We start from the raw sequence: 17261 nt of genomic DNA, 5'->3' as shown, positions 1-17261 counted from the left end.
GTGGCGTTAGGTGGTGTTAGGTGGCGTTAAGTGGTGTTAGGTGGTGTTAGGTGGTGTTAGGTGGCGTTAGGTGGTGTTAGGTGACGTTAGGTGGCGTTAGGTGGTGTTGGGTGGTGTTAGGTGGTGTTAGGTGGTGTTAGGTGGCGTTAGGTGGCGTTAGGTGGTGTTAGGTGGTGTTAGGTGGCGTTAGGTGGTGTTAGGTGGCGTTAGGTGGCGTTAGGTGGTGTTGGGTGGTGTTAGGTGGCGTTAGGTGGTGTTAGGTGGTGTTAGGTGGCGTAGGTGGCGTTAGGTGGTGCCGTCTCCCCGCGACAGTCGTGCACGCGGAAGGGCTGACACGCACGACTTTCACTCTCGAGCTGAACGTGGAGTGATGAGCTGAGACGCGCTCATACGTCGAGAGCGAATGGAAACCAAACGGACGAGTGGACAGAAGAGGAGTATGTGCCAGCTCCTGTTGTTGTTGCAGCTCGCTCGCTGGTGCAGCAGTTCCACTGCTGCATTCGTATTTTCCGCCTGAGGACGACCGCTTGTGTTTCGATCGAAACGCCGTGATATATTATTATTTATTTAATTTTTCTACCTACGTGACTTTACCGAAAGAACCAACGAGTATAGAAACAGAGTAATGAGGAGATTCTGTAGCAGGTTCAGGAGGAGAGACAATCTCAGAACAATCCAGAATAGGCACAACATGTACGTGTGCTGAAGGTCTTTCGCGCGGGGGGACAACAAACTAAACACAACAAAGCAGTTTTAAAGAATTTAGTTTTCAAACTCGATTTAAAAGTGCATAGCTCCAGTGGCTTTCTCATATCGGAAGGGAGAGCGTTCCAGACGGCCGCAGAAGCGCATCTGAAAGCGCGCGACGAAGATGCGGTGACCACCGCCTTTGTTCGATGGCTGAGCCACAATCTGCTGCCGCTGCTGCTGCTGCTACTGCTGCTGCTGCTGCCGCTGCTGCTGCTGCCGCTGCTGCTGCTGCCGCTGCTGCCGCTGCTGCTGCTTCTGCTGCTGCTGCTGCTGCCGCTGCTGCTTTTGCTGCTGCTGCGAGGATGAGCGGAGGAGTTCGCGTGACGATGGTTCACGATGCTTCTTGACGAGATCAGCAGCGAGGCACTGTGGTCTACTTGTGGCAAGCTCGTTGTGTGTAATATCTGAATTGGACGCATTCTCACTGGCGGTAGCTGATGTAGGAAGTTCTGGAAGGGGTAGCGATGTTGAGAGAGAGGCCCCGAGAGACAGAACGAGACAAATTGCCGCTTGACGACTGCAAGGAGGGAGGGGATGAGAAGGAGATGAAGGTCGGACAGGATGTGATGCGATGATGAAAACCGACATCATTCAATACATTGGCAGGAGTGTGACGATGCATTGAAACATGCCGTAAATTCGTATTATTTGGGTCGTTCGGTAAAGCCACGTAGATAGAAAAAATAACAAAAATCACGAAAAAAATCAAAATCACAAAAATTCTATCTATGTGGCTTTACCGAAAGACCCAAAGAAGATGAATTCCTGCAGTCACGAAAGCTTTCAGTCAAGATGCTTTTATTCATCCATCCGTCAATAGGTGTGTCTCGCAAGCAATCACAATTGACCAGTCACCCTACTCAATGTTTGTTTCCCACTCTGCAGGTCACAACCTCTGAAAATAAAAATTTGGATTTTGAAAAAAGGGAAATGTGTTTGGTCATGTTGGGTGTCCTGATCAACCTTGTGTTCGTGTCGGTTCTCAAGGCATAATGGTGACAACCAGCTTTCAATAATACATCACGAGCAGTCTGACAGTTTAAGTGCCACGGTGTTTGTAGTGCTGCCTATTGGTAAGCAACGCTGAACTTGCCAGCACGAGTTTACTCTTGATACTTTGTTTTCATTGATTCCCTCAATTTTTCTACGAGTAGAAATGTTGTCGATTATTCTAAACAGCATAATCATAACAATCATAATATTTCCCATCCCTTTTTCAAATCAATGATCAATGAAGGATTCACTTTGCCACGTAAGACGTCGGGGTGGTTTGGCCATACTTCACCACACTGGTCAGTGTGGGTGGATATCACCCACCACTTATTACTTCTAATTGTATTGTGTATTCATGTTGTACATACATACAATGTGATGTACTCCACACAGGTGCTTGTATTGTGGACTGGTGTCAGTCTTGGGCATGTGGAATCTCCACCGCTGACTTCGTGTCCCATTGTTTATTTGAGCAGGGAGACAATGGCTTTTATTAAGTCTTACAACTGCTGTATTGTATGTATGTTGTATGTATGTTAAATGTATGTTGTATGTATGTTGTATGTATGTTGTATGTATGTTAAACTTTTTTTCGCACCATACGTAGCCAACCGTACTAATCGGAGGTGCAGGAGAAGGACAACATTAAAGTGTAGAGATGCTCCAAAACAAAAATCTTAACACACTCGTTAACAACATCGACTTAAAAGAAGAAAATATAAAATCGTCGACGTTTCAGGCAATGGTCCTTTTCATAGCTCATACACAGAGACGCCACATAAACAAATAAAAAGAGCCAGGGACATCCATAGCGGGGTGCTGGGTCTGGGGCAATCACACTGCAAGCCCCCTGACGCCTTCAAACGACATCTGACACTAAACTACAAACTAAACTATGTTGATTTTACCAGGTGAGATCCACTGAGTTATACTTGGCCACAAATGATAGCTCATCGAAGTGGCCTATCGTGTGGAAATTTTAAACAGCAGCCAAATACTCTGAACGTGACGTCGACACGCCGAGCCCCTCAAAGCGCGGGGTCCGGGGCGGTCGCCCCGATTAGGAGCGGCTCCGTGTAGAGTTAATGAGAGTTAAAGACTGCACTTGACACCTGGGTACCTGATGATGCGAATTAAAAATTTGTCTGATGACCAGTTTCTAAGTGGGCATAGCAATAGTTACCTAATAGTAGCTATTAAATACCAAACAATATCTTCAATATTCAAAAGTAAACCCACTCAAACGAATTCACATTCAAAGTTAAATCATGAAATGTTGCTGGCACAAGGCATGTCGGGTGAGTTTGTTCTCGTTAGGACAAACGAGGCACCATTTTCCCGGGCGCAATTACCATTTGCTGCTTCGCACTCCCGGCTCCGCGATCTTGGCCGCGTTTTGTGCCGAGCCAGCAGGGAGGCCGCTCGCCAGGAGGCGCGCGCCCAGGCGGAGAGAGAGCGGCACCTCTCTCGTGCGGGCTGGAGGCACCGCGCTCTCGTGCGGGCTGGAGGCACCGCGCTCTCGTGCGGGCTGGAGGCACCGCGCTCTCGTGCGGGCTGGAGGCACCGCGCTCTCGTGCGGGCTGGAGGCACCGCGCTCTCGTGCGGGCTGGAGGCACCGCGCTCTCGTGCGGGCTGGAGGCACCGCGCTCTCGTGCGGGCTGGAGGCGGCTCTCGTGCCACCAACTTCGAGGCGGCGCCCTGAGCAGCCGGACGAAACGAGAGCGCGAGCATTTGTTGACGATTTGGAGCAGCCAGTGCCCATGTGAGCACCGACAGCCATTGCGGGTATTTATCCCAGCAGCGACGACGAGCGGCTTAAACTCCGTACTCGAGCACTCGATCTGTGTGTGTGTGTGGTTATTGCCACATCAGCATCATTGCCTGTGTCGACTTAGCGCAAGTGTCCTCGCTGAAAGCTGCGTGAAGTGTACATCTGATGCTCATTCCGTAACTCAGTGGCAATGAGTTCATTGTGTGCGGAGGCATTTATCGGTTAACAGGATACATCTGTCACGGTTGGTAACGTGTATATGTGACGATGTCCAGCCGGTACCCAAAACAAGCCAAGGATATTAATTTGACATCGGTGGATTCCATTAGTCATCTGAAGACTTAAACAAATCAGTTGACTGCCGTCTTATAAACAACATCGTGCTGTATGGTTATTGCAGACATATCCAAGATCGAAAAGAGCTGAACTTGCACGGCTGCCGATATGTACTACACCTAGAGCCGTGACGTAATGCCTCTTCTCTCGTGATGAACACATGAGATCGCAGTGGCTTTGGAAAGAAGAAGAAGTCATAGAAAACGAAGATCCCACGAGGTTCACAACTAAATTAGCAACAACGGCAAACATCAACGCTGTGGTGTCCGAATCGGACAGAAGATCGATCTCGTGGTTGTCCTTGGCTGGCACCGCCACCGACTTGCGACCCGCGCGGACATGAGCAGCAGCGACCAGAGTGGGCCTCTCTCGGAGGGGCACGCGAGGTGCCGCGCGTGGAGCCGCGGGGCCGAGGGCGCCGTGTTCCAGCTGGCCTCCGTCTGCTTGCTGCTGGGCGCCACGGGCGGCTCGGGCCTCGCGGGCCGCCTCTACTCGTACGGCCTCCTGGGCGCCGCGTTCCTCTGCCTCGTCGTCTGGGCCTGGCTCGACGCTTGCGCCATCGACGCGTTCGGGTGGAACTTCTTGCTGCTCGCGGCGTGCCTCGGCCAGGTGAGCGCTCTGCACCTCACCTGCTATCTTCCCGGTGGCGTCGGTAGCGACATTGATGCCGCGATCGCTCACGTGGGCCCCAAGGTGTGATTTGCCTCGCATGGTCGCACCTCGGCTATTGTATATCGCGGCTCATCTTGCCCAATCACATCGCCGTTACGCTCACGGTATCGAACATTTAACGCTGTCGGGGCGCTCTGTTTTAAATAAGTGTTTGTTCTTTTACACTGCTGTTGAAAACAGATCTCATGGTGGTTGTCAAGGGGGCCCCAACTCGTAGTTTTCGTCACGGGGGGAGGGGGGGCAAGGCACCCCCTTGCCCCACGCTCGCTACACTACACAAAGACAAAGACCCCCCTATAGCCCCAACAGGCTGCTGGGGAAAGTGCTGTTAGCGAGCACCGATGAATGCTGTCACGGCACACGAGGGGGTGCGTGACCAACATTACGCACCGCCGCCTTTGTCTCCGCAGTGGTGTTGTTCACACACCGCACCAGCTACTCATTTGAGGTTTACTACCAGTGCCGCCACCACCATCACGAGCCCCATTGCCACCAGCATCCACAACCAGCATGGTCGACACATGGACACCTCTCCCTCCCATTGTGACGACTCTGCTCATGCCCAATGGGCCAGTGTGTAGATCAGTGGTGGGGAATCCTCTTTATTTATTGAGAAACGAATGAGAATTTCAAATTCCTTTGGCCAGCCACACATTACTAACACACACTTCAGTCACGTCTGTCACTACAAGAGGCCCTTGTAGTGACAGAAGTGAGTGAGAATGTTAAACTTCTAAAATATTCCCCTCTGGTATTCGATTGTTACGGCTCATATGTTTCCAGTAAATAATAAATGTTGTTTTCGGTAGTCGTCCTCATGTGAAATTAAGTCAGAGTTAACATTTGGCCCAAGGGCTATTGGTTCCCTGGTGGAGTCGGTAGCTTTATAGACAGAACTCAGGGTATGTTTGTTTTTTTAATAAACAAGTTGACTTGGCAATAATGTGAAGGGGAACGCCGTGAGCCTGCGTTTATTCCCATGCTGCCACTCTACTAATAAAATATAAATTTCATATTTATTTATACAGGAAGGGTCCGCCGAGTCTCGAGACTCGTACAGGGGAAGAGCGCATTGCTGCTCGTAGCCCAACTGTTTGTGGCAAGTAAAGTGTTGACATTCAGGCGAGAGCCACCCGCGAGACGGAGTGTCTTGTAAACGAGAGGACACCGAAGTACTCGGAGAAGACCCACGACGGGCGCTGCGGGGAGTCGATGATGCGGCACCGATTTGTGATTGTGCAATGTTTAGATCTGCCATGCGACGCGGCTGTTTCTTTGTTGTTCTATTCCTGTTTGCTTCTTGGCTGCGGTGACCTTTACTATTTCGTTTGTTTTGCCTTCGCCATGTTTGGTGACCCAGCACACTCTTGCAAATGAGACTGTCCCTGGAATCTTGAGTTCCCACCGCTGGTTGAACAAAATAACTTAAACTTGGCTTCGTCGTGGAGTGTGCACGTGGTGCAACTGCAGCACCGCATCGCCACGGGTTAGAGAGGCCCAGGCGCCGGTGGTCGAACGGATACATTTCGAGGTCGCAAATGAACCACAATGCCTGGCTTATCTTGTCAAGGAGCATACACCATCACGCAAACTCCGGTCATCTTCGCAGCGGATTTTGGCTATCCATCGGACAAAAACGGCCACTGCATCGCGCGCTTTTAGATGCGCTACTGCGGCCGTCTGGAATGCATACGTAAAGTAGAGGGGGGTAAATAGGACAGGGGCCCCCCATTCAATGTATTTCACCAGGGCTCTAGTGAACCACGCTTACACCACTGCTGAACTGACTTCTCTTGGCCACCTCACAGCACAGCGGCTATTTGCGTTTCACGAATCTCTCTGCGATCCACCACCCGGGGCCCTCCAAATCGCCGACTGGCAAGGATGGCAAGGATGGCAAACGGCGAACGCCACCGCAGTCAGCTGGCCGAGAGCTTTTCTTTCTCTTTGTTGTCAAGATGCAAGTTGCTTAAAACTCGATGAGGTGGGAACAGGTTGGCAACCCTTGAGCCAAGGAGGACGCACCGTGTCAACATCTAGAGCAGCAGACAGGGCTTATTTCAATACAATTGACTCCCAGCCAGAATATCGAGCAGGGGTCCGCAACCTGCGACGGCTGCTTCCTCAAGTTAGTAAGGAGCACCACCTTCTCGTATTCACATGCCATTGCGGCTCTTGAAATATAACTCTAAAAAAGTGCCGACCCCTGATCTAGAGGTCCCACTCTTCTCACTTTGAGTTGGTGGTCTGACATGGCAATGCATGATGGGAGGACTGAGCCTATGGTGACAATTACCCTCTGCTGCCTGTACAGACACATGCCACGAGTGTGTGTACATCTGTATCAGGGTATGTATAGTATTTGAGTCACGCTATACAGATGTAGTGACATAAGAAGGGAGGGGCTGCTGGGGGCTCTGGGTTCCCAGGTGGGTCCAGACGCTTAAGTCTCTGGGCGCCAGGCGCTGGGTTCCCAGGCGCTTAAGCCTTTTTGGCGCCGCCAACGGGGGGGGAGGGCTGTGTGTGCTCTGTGGGATGTCTGGTGGCACACACGGCCCCACCCCTCGTTAGACCAGGCATAAAAGGAGAGCTCCCTGGACGATCAGGGCCCAGTTGTAACTCAAGACCCAAGACCCACGATCAGCCATCTGAAGACCCTGGGATGCTGTGAGAGCCAGCGCTGGGACTCTGGAACTCCCGACTCTACGGACCTTGTGAGGGCGAGTTCCAGAGCGTAGCCAGAGTAGAGTATCTAGGCTGTGTAGCTAGGCTGTGTACCTAGGCTGTAACAGAGTATCAGGACTGTTGGAGAGTTGGAGTACTGTTGGAGTGTTGTATTGTAATAAAGAAGTGTGTCGTTGACAAAAGACAAATAGTTCACTGCTTTAGCCCACCGGTGTGTTGAAGCGTGAAACCACAACATTTACAATTTGAGTAGCACGACGTTTCGCTGGTAATTGCATCCAGCATCATCGGGCAATTCGCCAGAATGGTGAGGCTCTGCTCTGTCTCCCGTTCTTATATAGAGCAGCAGCAGCAGGGTGACGTCATCATTAACTCATCAGGTGCAAAGATTTGAGGGGGGGTTATTGTAATTATATACTTGATTAGTAATAAGGCTATTGTTACGATGCGAGTTGTAGATTAGTAATCATTTGGAATGTGTTCTATTGTGATTATGCTACATTAATAATCAGTTAGTGCTTGTTTCCCTTATAAGGAATTGCAATGCATCTTATTTAATAATACGCTTCCAGGCCGCACTAAGCCTGTAGCTGTCTGAGCGATTAAAGTTATTTCTGTTTCTCTCAATCTCAATGGATTCTCTAATTAGTCTTTGCCAGTAGTAACTAGTTTTACACAACACTTCAACGTTGTCAAAATCAATTGAGTGTCCCTGTTGGCAAGCATGATCTGCCACTGCCGACAGTTGTGTTTGCGATAGTTTAATATTTCTCTGGTGTTCTTTTAGTCTTACACTAACGTTACGCCCTGTCTGTCCAATATAGCATCTGCCACATACACAATTAATCCGATATACACCTTCTGTTGATAATTTAGGTAATTCGTCTTTAGTGCACGTTACTAGTTGTTGAATTTTGTGTACTGTACCAAATCTTACTGTAATGTTTTGCTTTTGCAAAACACATGCTAATTTGTCAGTTACTCCTGAGATAAATGGTATTTTTATTGTTTTAATAATCTGATCGCTTTCAGCAGTGTTGCTTTGCGATCGTGATTTGGCATTTAGTGCTCTGTTAATTTGAGCATTATTGTAGCCATTCTGTCTTAGTGCTTCTTTAACATGTTTAATCTCTCTCACTAAAGCAGTGAACTATTTGTCTTTTGTCAACGTGACACTTTTTTACTGATTGGCCGTGTCGGGTGGTGGAGGGTTACGACACATTTATAAATAACGCGATCTAAACCCAAAAATCGTTGATTATGAACAATATTGGTCGCGAAAGCCTACGTGTTAAACTGTAATAAAGAAGTTACATCTACAAGTGTCTCCGGAACCCGTTACACAGATACAGACTCGAAAGGTGTACGTACAGAATATCTCTACGAGTGTGTGTGTATAACTCTGTCGACATCTCTCTGTGAACTCGAAACAAACGCGGACTGAGTCTTTCGTCTGTTGTCCTCCCCCCGTACCTCCGATGAGCACGTCTGGCTGCGTACGGCACGAAAGAAGTTCCACGTGCACACTGCGAGTCTTGCGCTGTGCCTTTGTTTGGCCATTTTCCATGCAGGTGGATCAACTAAAACAAAGTTGCGTGACTGACGGATGATGAAGTTGATTCTGCCTACACACACATACATACACACACACATACACACACACACATATACACACACACACACTCACACACGTGTGTGTGTCATCGCTGCAGGTGTTCTATCTCGCATACCAACTGAGACCGGCGCAGTTGGACCAAGCCTTTGAAGAACTTTACACGAGCATCTTTCAGCCTCTCCAGGTACCAAATGAAACAGTTGACAAATTTTGGGCAAAAAAAGAATCACAGCTTAGTGTTGCAAACATCACACCGCGGCCTTTCATCACAACCACAGTGTTCACATTAAAGAACTCCCTGTGCCACTGCTGTATGAGTCATGGGAGTTGTTTGAGCATACTTCACCACACTGGTCAGCATGGCTTGGGGAAGGAGGCGGAGTGGGGCAGCTAGGGCTGGATCAGGTTGCGCTCGCCAGTGATGTGAGCCGTGATCGGCGATTGGATTCAGGCTGCTGGTTTTGTAGCGCAGCGCGCTCAGCGCGACACCACCGCACTCTCGTCTTGCACACACAGACAAAGATCCCCCCGATAGCCTTTACCAGACTGTCAGGCCAAGTGCGTGTCTGTATAGAGTTATTCATATATACACACATTGATACAGATATACACAAATACGAATGTTCAGTTTGATGTCGTTACCCCGCACCGTACGTTGGCTACATATGGTGTGAAAGAAGTTCAACGTAATACGTTAGAGCAAGTACTGTAAAATGAGGCACCTATGAAGGCCGGCACGGCACACGAGGGGGTGGATGGCCAGCACCACACCCGGCGGCCTTTGTCTCCCTAGTGAGGCTGAGTCGACCTAGGGGAGGCCCAGGACCGATTCAGATAATTGTCACTGGTGTTGGCCGTGAGCGGAACTCTAACTCGGATCGCCGGGTTCAAAGTGCAGCGCGCTAACCACTCCAGCACTCACCGCTCTATTTGGCAGCTTGTGTCACTGCAAGAGGCCTGACACAAGCACTGCCAATACCTCACCACGCTGGCCAGCACGGCTGGGTGAGGAGTTGGTTACGGCTGACGGGCGTTACGCTCCTTCTCCTCCTCTCCGTGTGTCGCGCTGGCCAAGGTACCACGGGAAGCCTTCCGCAGGGTCATGGCGTGCAGCGCCCAAGAGGTTCTGCTTCTCAAGCCCCACCACCTCTACGCCATGGAGGGCATCACACCCATCGACAGGCTCTCCATACTCCTGGCTGGCAGGTGTTCCGCTCACTCGCCGGCACCACCACTGCCATCATTGTCATCATCGTCATTGCTATTAGCACCACCACGACCACTGTCATCGTACTGACAATCATCATTACTATTATATCACCATGATCAACATCGACAGCACCATCGCCTGCACCACCACCACTGCCATCATTGTCATCATCATCATTGCTATTAGCACCACCACCACTACGACCACTGTCATCGTACTGACTATCATCATTACTATTATATCATCATGTTCAACATCGTCAGCACCATCGCCTGCACCACCATCAATACCATCACCACCATCATTAGACGATTTGGAAGATGTGTTGTGCCCACACTTTACCCCACCACAGGAGGGTTTGAAGAGATATATTTATACCGTCTTGCCATGAGACTAAACTGGTGACCTTTGGATTGCAAGTTCAGCATGCTAACCATTACTCACGGTCCTCCATAACAATGGATGAGTTCGTGTTGTATCTGACGCACACAGGGGAACACTGAGCGTCGTTACACCCGAGTCTTGTCGGTGTCCGTCACTGTCTAACCCCCAGGTTAAGGGTGACTGTGGAAGGCCACTTTCTGCACTTCATCCATCCCTACCAGTTCCTGGATGCCCCAGAATGGGAGTCCCTGAGGCCGTCCGAAGATGGGAAGTTCCAGGTGAGCTCGTGTGGCTGTGTGCTGGTGGTGGTGGTGAGCTGCTTGTGGTGGTGAGCTGCTGGTGGTGGTGAGCTGCTTGTGGTGGTGAGCTGCTTGTGGTGGTGAGCTGCTTGTGGTGGTGAGCTGCTTGTGGTGGTGAGCTGCTTGTGGTGGTGAGCTGCTTGTGGTGGTGAGCTGCTGGTGGTGGTGAGCTGCTTGTGGTGGTGAGCTGCTTGTGGTGGTGAGCTGCTGGTGGTGGTGAGCTGCTTGTGGTGGTGAGCTGCTGGTGGTGGTGAGCTGCTGGTGGTGGTGAGCTGCTTGTGGTGGTGAGCTGCTGGTGGTGGTGAGCTGCTGGTGGTGGTGAGCTGCTGGTGGTGGTGAGCTGCTTGTGGTGGTGAGCTGCTGGTGGTGGTGAGCTGCTGGTGGTGGTGAGCTGCTGGTGGTGGTGAGCTGCTGGTGGTGGTGAGCTGCTGGTGGTGGTGAGCTGCTGGTGGTGGTGAGCTGCTTGTGGTGGTGAGCTGCTTGTGGTGGTGAGCTGCTTGTGGTGGTGAGCTGCTTGTGGTGGTGAGCTGCTTGTGGTGGTGAGCTGCTGGTGGTGGTGAGCTGCTTGTGGTGGTGAGCTGCTTGTGGTGGTGAGCTGCTGGTGGTGGTGAGCTGCTGGTGGTGGTGAGCTGCTTGTGGTGGTGAGCTGCTTGTGGTGGTGAGCTGCTTGTGGTGGTGAGCTGCTTGTGGTGGTGAGCTGCTTGTGGTGGTGAGCTGCTGGTGGTGGTGAGCTGCTGGTGGTGGTGAGCTGCTTGTGGTGGTGAGCTGCTGGTGGTGGTGAGATGCTTGTGGTGGTGAGCTGCTTGTGGTGGTGAGCTGCTGGTGGTGGTGGTGAGCTGCTTGTGGTGGTGAGCTGCTGGTGGTGGTGAGCTGCTTGTGGTGGTGAGCTGCTGGTGGTGGTGAGCTGCTTGTGGTGGTGAGCTGCTTGTGGTGGTGAGCTGCTGGTGGTGGTGGTGAGCTGCTTGTGGTGGTGAGCTGCTAGTGGTGGTGAGCTGCTTGTGGTGGTGAGCTGCTTGTGGTGGTGAGCTGCTGGTGGTGGTGAGCTGCTTGTGGTGGTGAGCTGCTAGTGGTGGTGAGCTGCTTGTGGTGGTGAGCTGCTGGTGGTGGTGAGCTGCTTGTGGTGGTGAGCTGCTTGTGGTGGTGAGCTGCTGGTGGTGGTGGTGGTGAGCTGCTAGTGGTGGTGAGCTGCTTGTGGTGGTGAGCTGCTTGTGGTGGTGAGCTGCTTGTGGTGGTGAGCTGCTGGTGGTGGTGAGCTCCTGGTGGTGGTGAGCTGCTGGTGGTGGTGGTGGTGGTGAGCTGCTTGTGGTGGTGAGCTGCTGGTGGTGGTGAGCTGCTGGTGGTGGTGAGCTGCTGGTGGTGGTGGTGGTGAGCTGCTTGTGGTGGTGAGCTGCTGGTGGTGGTGAGCTGCTTGTGGTGGTGAGCTGCTTGTGGTGGTGAGCTGCTAGTGGTGGTGGTGGTGAGCTGCTGGTGGTGGTGAGCTGCTGGTGGTGGTGGTGGTGAGCTGCTGGTGGTGGTGAGCTGCTGGTGGTGGTGAGCTGCTGGTGGTGGTGAGCTGCTTGTGGTGGTGAGCTGCTAGTGGTGGTGGTGGTGAGCTGCTGGTGGTGGTGAGCTGCTGGTGGTGGTGGTGGTGAGCTGCTGGTGGTGGTGAGCTGCTGGTGGTGGTGAGCTGCTGGTGGTGGTGAGCTGCTTGTGGTGGTGAGCTGCTTGTGGTGGTGAGCTGCTGGTGGTGGTGAGCTGCTTGTGGTGGTGAGCTGCTGGTGGTGGTGAGCTGCTGGTGGTGGTGAGCTGCTTGTGGTGGTGAGCTGCTGGTGGTGGTGAGCTGCTGGTGGTGGTGAGCTGCTGGTGGTGGTGAGCTGCTGGTGGTGGTGAGCTGCTTGTGGTGGTGAGCTGATGGTGGTGGTGAGCTGCTGGTGGTGGTGAGCTGCTGGTGGTGGTGAGCTGCTGGTGGTGGTGAGCTGCTTGTGGTGGTGAGCTGCTGGTGGTGGTGAGCTGCTGGTGGTGGTGAGCTGCTGGTGGTGGTGAGCTGCTTGTGGTGGTGAGCTGCTAGTGGTGGTGAGCTGCTGGTGGTGGTGAGCTGCTTGTGGTGGTGAGCTGCTGGTGGTGGTGAGCTGCTGGTGGTGGTGAGCTGCTTGTGGTGGTGAGCTGCTGGTGGTGGTGAGCTGCTGGTGGTGGTGAGCTGCTGGTGGTGGTGAGCTGCTTGTGGTGGTGAGCTGCTGGTGGTGGTGAGCTGCTGGTGGTGGTGAGCTGCTGTTGGTGGTGAGCTGCTTGTGGTGGTGAGCTGCTAGTGGTGGTGAGCTGCTGGTGGTGGTGAGCTGCTTGTGGTGGTGAGCTGCTGGTGGTGGTGAGCTGCTGGTGGTGGTGAGCTGCTTGTGGTGGTGAGCTGCTGGTGGTGGTGAGCTGCTGGTGGTGGTGAGCTGCTTCTGGTGGTGAGCTGCTTGTGGTGGTGAGCTGCTGGTGGTGGTGAGCTGCTGGTGGTGGTGAGCTGCTGGTGGTGGTGAGCTGCTGGTGGTGGTGAGCTGCTGGTGGTGGTGAGCTGCTTGTGGTGGTGAGCTGCTGGTGGTGGTGAGCTGCTGGTGGTGGTGAGCTGCTGGTGGTGGTGAGCTGCTGGTGGTGGTGAGCTGCTGGTGGTGGTGAGCTGCTTGTGGTGGTGAGCTGCTTGTGGTGGTGAGCTGCTGGTGGTGGTGAGCTGCTGGTGGTGGTGGTGAGCTGCTTGTGGTGGTGAGCTGCTTCTGGCGGCGAGATGTGAACTGCCTCGCCTGGTATAGAGGAGGGCATGGGTTCGATTCCAACCCTGACGCCTGCTGCTGTATATTTGGAGTTTGCGTGTCTCTCTCCCCGTGGTAGTGAGAATTTTTCTCCGGGTCCTCCGCTTTTCCCTCCACATTTAGAAACGTGCGTTTAGAGTATTTGGTATAAGCCACTTCGTTTAGCTATCACTTGTGGCCAGGTCACTTCTGAAAAAGAGCTATATAGCTCAGTGGGACAAAATAAATGTTTTTTTTTAATTGTAGTTTATAGTTCAGATACGACACATTAACAACCAGGCTGGTTGTGATTACATGCAAATGTAACCTTGATACCTCCACAAGGATATCCAAATAGCTGAGATAACATATCACTCAGGGAGTAAATCACTCAGAAGAAATACCACAGAGCCAGGATATCACGCAGCTTGAATATTGATCAGTAGGACTCTGCGGGGATACGTGTTGATCAGTAGGACTTTGTGGGATACGTGTTGATCAGTAGGACTCTGTGGGATACGTATTGATCAGTAGGACTCTGCGGGGATACGTGTTGATCAGTAGGACTCTGCGGGATACGTGTTGATCAGTAGGACTCTGCGGGGATACGTGTTGATCAGTAGGACTCTGTGGGATACGTGTTGATCAGTAGGACTCTGCGGGATACGTGTTGATCAGTAGGACTCTGTGGGATACGTGTTGATCAGTAGGACTCTGTGGGATACGTGTTGATCAGTAGGACTCTGTGGGGATACGTGTTGATCAGTAGGACTCTGTGGGATACGTGTTGATCAGTAGGACTCTGTGGGATACGTGTTGATCAGTAGGACTCTGTGGGATACGTGTTGATCAGTAGGACTCTGTGGGATACGTGTTGATCAGTAGGACTCTGTGGGATACGTGTTGATCAGTAGGACTCTGTGGGATACGTGTTGATCAGTAGAGAGCAGCACAGGCCGGTGGTTAAGTGCAGTGTGATGTATCCTCTTAGCAGCAGTGTTTTTGGTTCGCGTCACGCGGCTCTTTCACACGTGCTTCTACGGCCGTCTAGAATGCTCCTTCTTCCGATATTATAAAGTGATTGGAGCTATGCACTTTTAAATTTGAAAACTAATTTACTAAGAACTTATTTTTGTGTTCAGTTTGTCGTCCTTCCTCCGCACCTCCGATTGGCACGGTTGGCTACGTACGGTGCGAAAGAAGTCCAACGTGCACGCGTAGACAAGACTGTGAGTCTGGCACCATCACACACCCCCCCCCCGTCCTCCGTGCTCTCCCCTCCACGTGCCAGGTGACGCTGACGGCCGACACGGCGTGCCGCTTCGTGTCGTGGCGCCGCAGGGAGCTGTACCTGCTGCTGGCGAGCGACCGCTACGCGGCGCGCCTCTTCTCGCTGCTCGTGGCCCACGACGTGGCCGAGAAGCTCTACCTGCTCAACGGGCGCCTCGGCGGCCCGCGGGGGGCCTCCCGCTTGGACGTGCGGCTGCCCGGCCTCGACCGCGACGCCGGCGATGCCGACGGCCGCGCGAGCGTCGCTCCAGCGAGCCGCGTGCGGCGCGGGAACCCCGACGGCGACGGCGGCGGCGCCGTGGCGGGGGACGAGCCGCGAGCGACAAATGTCGGCGACCCGACCCGGGCTGAGCCGCGGAGGGAGGGCGGCCCCCACGCGAGACCCGCGCGCGGTTTCCAGGGGGGGCGGTCGGCCACGGAAGAGCGCGCGCCGAGGTTGGCACGGCGCGACGGGTTCCCTCTGGCTGCTGCGGACGGGCGAGGAGAGTTGCTCCTGAGGGGACGACGGTCGGAGGAGACGCGGTCGTCGACGCAGACCCTGCACCTCTGACCGGCGCGTGCCCGGAAGAGGCGGCTTTCCGTCGGCGCCACAAACTCTGCCGTCAACTTTGAAGTTCGGTTATACGCAGAGAACCCATTCTTCACACGCGCTGTCCTCGTACCTGGCTTACGATCGCCGTTACGAGACGCCACCATAGCTTTTGAAATGTACCCGAGAAATATTCCTTTACAAGAACCCGTTCCTGGCTTTACGAACGCCGTTTACAAACATTGTTATAGAAGATGTAACTAGATGCACGAAACACATTTTCGACAACAATTCTATAACACCTTGTCTTCCCTGCTGTAGTTTAGCCACCTGTTTCGATCAACCGTGAAGAATATTACTGTATCCATCTACAAGTTCACGATCCCACCTCTGTCTACGACGAAGCAATGAAGATGAATCACGCACGTGTATGGTTTACGTAACGCTTCACAAACATGCGGTTGTCCTCTTAAAGGTATTTTATTGCAATACGGAAGCCAGTGGGGCAACTTTCAGGGCAACACGAGATGAGCGCGTTGCAAGTTGCGTGTTGCAAGTTGCGTGTTGCAAGTTGCGTGTTGCAAGTTGCGTGTTGCAAGTTGCGTGTCTGCAAGTTGCGTGTTGCAAGTTGCGTGTTGCAAGTTGCCCCTTTCAGTGTTGGTTTTATGTCTGCAAGTTTGGGGTAACCCTTGGGCTGGTTTTAATAGTCCATTATCGCAAGACAACGTTCAACCACAGGCTCATTCATGTTGCATCACCTCTGTGAGAGTTGCCACGTGCTGCTATTACAGACACAGACGGACGGACGTGAGGTCCCCACACCTCCGACTGGCACGGTTGCCGACGTGCGGCGCGAAAGAAGTTCGAAATGCATCTCTACAGGGAGCTGGAACACTCGCACTTTCAAATGTTGCCGCAAAGCATGAAACATGCTGATACCCAAAACGTGAGCTTGTTTTACTGCACACGTTTCACTTATACGGCAGTGTCAGTCAATTGTGGATAGTTTCAGGAGATAGTTCTGCACTGTAGTTAATGAACGGTGAAGGTCATTACCAGACACAGTAACGTCTTGATCTATTATTTCCGTGTCTGCTGATGTGGCGGTGTTTGTTATACACAAACGATGGACAGTTGAGAGTTGACGCTTTGAAAAATGCGATCGCATATTGTCTGAGATCACGCTGCTGCTGCTGCACACCGATTGGGAAATTATTCACCGTTCTTACCCTGAAATTTTATTGGAAAAATCAAATTGATTATTCATCTCACTTCTGTCTGCTTGCGTCTCCTGCTCCGCGTGGTACGTCTCATCCTGCTTTAGAATGAAGTTAGCATTTGCACGTGATTTAATATGAATAATTGATTTTGTCATGGACTTAAAGTGTCATTTCATTGAAATAATCAATTAATATTTACATGGCTAGACTTGCAGATGGCTGGACTATTTGACCATACTTCACCACAGTGGTCAGTGTGTGGGTTATTGCAGGCAGGGGGCCCTGATCACTCATCACTGATGTTAGTCGTGGACAGATATTAAACTCAGGTTTGTAACCCAGCATGCTAACCACTGCACCATTGATCAACTCCCTTACCCTTGGGTATGTGCCCTTAAAAGCTTCTGTTAATACTGTGAAATATTTTAAGCGAAAGTGTCCACTTCATGCCAAGGAGCGGAAACGTCCAATTGAACGTTCGCTTTGTAAGTCGCAAGACACAGCAAAAGTAACAACGTTTTTGAAGCTGCCATGAAGTTGCAATATTCTTTCAAAGCCAATAAGTTAAATCGGTGGTCACGTGAGTGCACAACATGAAGGTGACTAAACCGAGACGGTGCATTCTACGTCTAACATAGGTGAACAAAACTACGTTTTGTATCCGAATTTAAACGAATGTTGGATGATCTATTTGTTTTATCCAGGCCATCCCGGATAAGACATTACCCCGGATAATCTCGAGTTGAGTTGATATATGTTGCAG

At 52.0% G+C, this 17261-nt stretch overlaps 1 protein-coding gene across 1 annotated transcript; it reads left to right on the top strand.

Moving 5' to 3' along the window:
* Window positions 1-3338: 3338 nt before the first annotated feature.
* On the top strand, window positions 3339-16650 carry LOC144734257 (popeye domain-containing protein 3-like). Its single transcript, XM_078616383.1, has 5 exons — window positions 3339-4459; window positions 8920-9006; window positions 9898-10028; window positions 10586-10694; window positions 14751-16650. The coding sequence occupies exons 1-5, from the start codon at window positions 4190-4192 to the stop codon at window positions 15297-15299; spliced, it is 1146 nt and encodes a 381-aa protein (XP_078472509.1). The 5' UTR covers window positions 3339-4189; the 3' UTR covers window positions 15300-16650.
* Window positions 16651-17261: the final 611 nt, after the last annotated feature.

The sequence above is a fragment of the Lampetra planeri genome, chromosome 50 (assembly GCF_965212315.1).
Source record: "Lampetra planeri chromosome 50, kcLamPlan1.2.h2, whole genome shotgun sequence".
Classification (NCBI taxonomy): Eukaryota; Metazoa; Chordata; class Hyperoartia; order Petromyzontiformes; family Petromyzontidae; genus Lampetra; species Lampetra planeri.
The sequence above is the reverse complement of the archived record's forward strand: the minus strand, read 5'-3'. Positions and strand labels throughout refer to the sequence as shown.

Excerpts from the sequence above, each read along its gene's own strand:
- LOC144734257 (XM_078616383.1), top strand. The coding sequence starts at position 4,190 with ATGAGCAGCAGCGACCAGAGTGGGCCTCTCTCGGAGGGGCACGCGAGG. Across the intron at positions 4,460-8,919 it reads TCGCGGCGTGCCTCGGCCAG|GTGTTCTATCTCGCATACCA; the intron begins GTGAGCGCTCTG and ends TCATCGCTGCAG. Across the intron at positions 10,029-10,585 it reads TCCATACTCCTGGCTGGCAG|GTTAAGGGTGACTGTGGAAG; the intron begins GTGTTCCGCTCA and ends TCTAACCCCCAG.